The 3,279-nt window shown below is 40.9% G+C and overlaps 1 protein-coding gene across 1 annotated transcript; it reads right to left on the bottom strand.

Annotated features, from left to right (window-relative positions):
- Positions 1–1,653: 1,653 nt before the first annotated feature.
- LOC309978290 (lysosomal dipeptide transporter MFSD1-like) lies at positions 1,654–2,953 on the bottom strand. The gene is given in 2 exon segments (XM_082864700.1): positions 1,654–2,152; positions 2,154–2,953. Coding segments are annotated over 2 exon segments (1,128 nt in total). The 5' UTR covers positions 2,948–2,953; the 3' UTR covers positions 1,654–1,818.
- Positions 2,954–3,279: the final 326 nt, after the last annotated feature.

The raw sequence follows: 3,279 nt of genomic DNA, 5'->3' as shown, positions 1-3,279 counted from the left end.
AAATGCAAGTCAAGCTAATAGAGTTCACTCGTTCTGCTGTCTAGCTGGTGTTCGGGTAGGAGTGATTTATGAGAAGCATACCAATGGCACATAAATGTATCCTTCCAAAAATGCTTCGGAAAGCTATGAAGGACTTTGAGCATGGTCCTCCAGATTTTCAAAATCTCAACCCCAAGTACAGAATCTGCTAAACAAATCCAGTTGGAGTTCCTGAGACTTTTATTGTGTTAGCCTCAGGCACCTGTGGAAGAAAGCAGTCAGACTCTAAGTGCCTTCAGCCCAAGCCTGTGCTTGCATATTTTTTTTGCTTTTGAGTGCAGTGCCCATAGTAGACATTTAGTAAATCTTTGTCAAAGGAAGGACAAAATAAGGAAGTAAAGATGGAAAGTAGAGAGGGAGAGATGGAGGAAGGAAGAAAAGAAGAATGGAAGGGAAAGAAGGAATCTCTTAAGGAATCTGAAGAGCAAAGCCATGTTCAATTCCCTGAGAACTGCTCAGAAATGACGTGTCATTTACATACATCTAAATACAAACTGATGAAATGCGAGGAAAGGAGGATGAAACACATCAATTAAATGGCTCTATAAAGTGGGAAGCTGATACTGCCACCAGAGGAATCGTAAGTGTACAATTTCTGGGGCATGCTACTTCTCCAAGTTGTGTCATCCCAATAGGAAGCCTCAATACTGGCAATGAAGACCCTGGAACATACGTTTGACTAGGTCTCCATATTGAAAAATAAATCAAGTCCAAAATAAAAATATATTCATCCAGTCATCCGAAAGCCAATGCCGTAATGCAATTTGTAAACAACCGTGGAGACTCAATCTTGTCTTTCTGGTTCCAGGCTGTAGCAATGTCTAGGGAATCTGTATGTAGAAGGAGACGTCTTAATTGTGAGAAATTTTTGTCAAAAATCACAAATATTAATTTAAATAGAATATTTTAAAAACTTAATTCCTAGGGGCAGGCAGAATATACAAGGAAATAAAACTACAGTGTTTTACTAAAAGAAACAGGAAAGAGGAACTAAATTTTGGGGCATGGAGATGGCAGACTAGATTTCTGCAAACTTTTTTTTTTTTTTCTCCTCTTGCAGTGTTTTTATTTAACCTTGTAGATACGCAATTATCATAGTTTACAGGACGTTTTTTAGTAATTAATTGGACTATAAGAAAAACCGTACAGAAAGTTTGTACCACAAAATTATGTCCCTAAGGGATTAGGGTCCTCATTAACAGAGAAATAAAGAAGCTCAAAAGGGTCACTGCTCAGCAACCTCTGGTAACTAAAAAGAGCAGAACACAGTCTGCTATTTGTGGAAATGAGACTTCATAAAAATATCTTTCAAATATTCCCTATTACAAAAGGGAATGTCTATTAAAATGCTTTTGTTTATTCTATGTAAAATATCCTTTCTAATCCCTCAAAAGCTTTTTTTTTTTTTGCTTTAAGATTAAAGGCCATATCCCTAAGATATACTTTGTGAAAATTATCTCAATACAAGATCTAAAGATTTCCATTATTTACTGTCCTTACTCAAAATCACCTGCATGTAGCAGATGCAATTTTCTAAACTTCATCATTGATGAGCCTATTCCAAAGCAGAATTCTTCAGCGATACAAAAGACACAGGCTAAAACAGTCCTCACAGTTATACTTTAAAATAGATATATTCGAAATATAAATATAATAATTCTCCAGACCATTATTTTTCCTAACGACTAAACTCTAAATTAAAAGAAAAAAAAAAAAACTGGAGGTTTTCAAACCAATGATGTGTGCAGCCCATTCTCATGACACAGTCATTTAAACTTCTCACTCTGTACGAGAAAGTTTTATTTCTTCCCTTTGTCTTGCAGAATAATTTAGGTTCCCACCTTGGCCACGATTCACCAAGTAGAGTAAGACCACAGATAAAAGTGAGAAAGAAACACAGGCAATGAAGAAAACTTCTAAAACCAGATATCCCCAAGTATCCAATATCATGCCAGCAATGATGGAAATGCCTGCCAACCCAAGATTCTGAATGGACTGCATGAAGCCATATGCAGTTCCCAGTTGATGTTCGGGAACTACAAACGCCACCATTGGCCACAATGCATAGGCAAGCAATGAGTAGGAGAGTCCCAGGAGATACACAGCAACCCACCACTGCACACAGAACCCAGATGATGTTCTTTCCTGTTTTATCCACCAGAAGCCTGAATATTGGGGACATGGGAGCTGATATTATATATACAATACTGTTAACAGCACTCGCTGCCTGGGAGGAAAACCCAAATTTCTCTGTTAAGAAAACTTTCCCAAGTCCAATGAACGGGAACACAGCAACATAACAGCCGACACAGATGATGAATATGAGCCACAGGGGGAAGGAGAGGTCCTTCACATCAGTTAACTTGATAACTTCACCCGTTTTTCCTTGCTCTTTACGAAGGATTCGTTCTGCTCTCTGATCCAAGTAAGCAAGGGCCAAGGCACAGACTAGTGAAAGAAGACATGTTATACCCCCGATCGTAAGTGTGACCCCAAGGGTTGTGTGACCAGCAGAACCCAACGAAGCTTCAACCTCATAATACAGCCACCCCATGAGGTTCATGTTTACTGTACTTCCAGTTCTAGCCATGCTAAGCTGGAGTCCAAACACCAAGTTTAATTCTTTGCCTTTAAACCAACTCACAGCATATGTATTCTGGGCAACTGCTAAGGACTCCCCACCAATCCCAAACACAAACCTTCCAAATTCCATCGGCCAAAAAGCACGAAATATTCCACCCAGAGCAAAAACAACCTGTCCAACGCAAACAAAGCAACTAAAAATAATGGTGCCCCATCGTATTCCAAATACGCGGTCTACCAAAAAGCCACCAAAGAAACACAAAACTACATTGGGCCAAGAATACCAGGCATACAGCAGCATGAATTTCGTGGTATTCACCTGCATATCCCGTTTAACCTGAGTCTGAAGGGCAGCAGGATTATCATAGCAAAAATAGCCGCCTAAACCAAGGAAGCATATCAGCAACTGTGCCAAAAGCCGGTGCGCCAGGCGACTGGTGTCGCAGAGGACCGGCAGCGCCCCGGGGGCAGGGGGTGTAACGGGGGTGCCTCTGCCGGCCTCGCTGGCGCCGCCAGGCAGCGGCGCCCTCGCTTCCTCCTCCTCCTCCTCCTCCTCCATCGGGCCGACAGGAGACCGAGAGACGACAGTCTGCAAACTTTTACATGCTCTTAGAAATGCCATTCTCCATTTCAGTTTCTTAATTATCATCTTATATT

Source organism: Leucopleurus acutus (genome assembly GCF_964270905.1).
Source record: "Leucopleurus acutus genome assembly, chromosome: X".
Classification (NCBI taxonomy): Eukaryota; Metazoa; Chordata; class Mammalia; order Artiodactyla; family Delphinidae; genus Leucopleurus; species Leucopleurus acutus.
The sequence above is the reverse complement of the archived record's forward strand: the minus strand, read 5'-3'. Positions and strand labels throughout refer to the sequence as shown.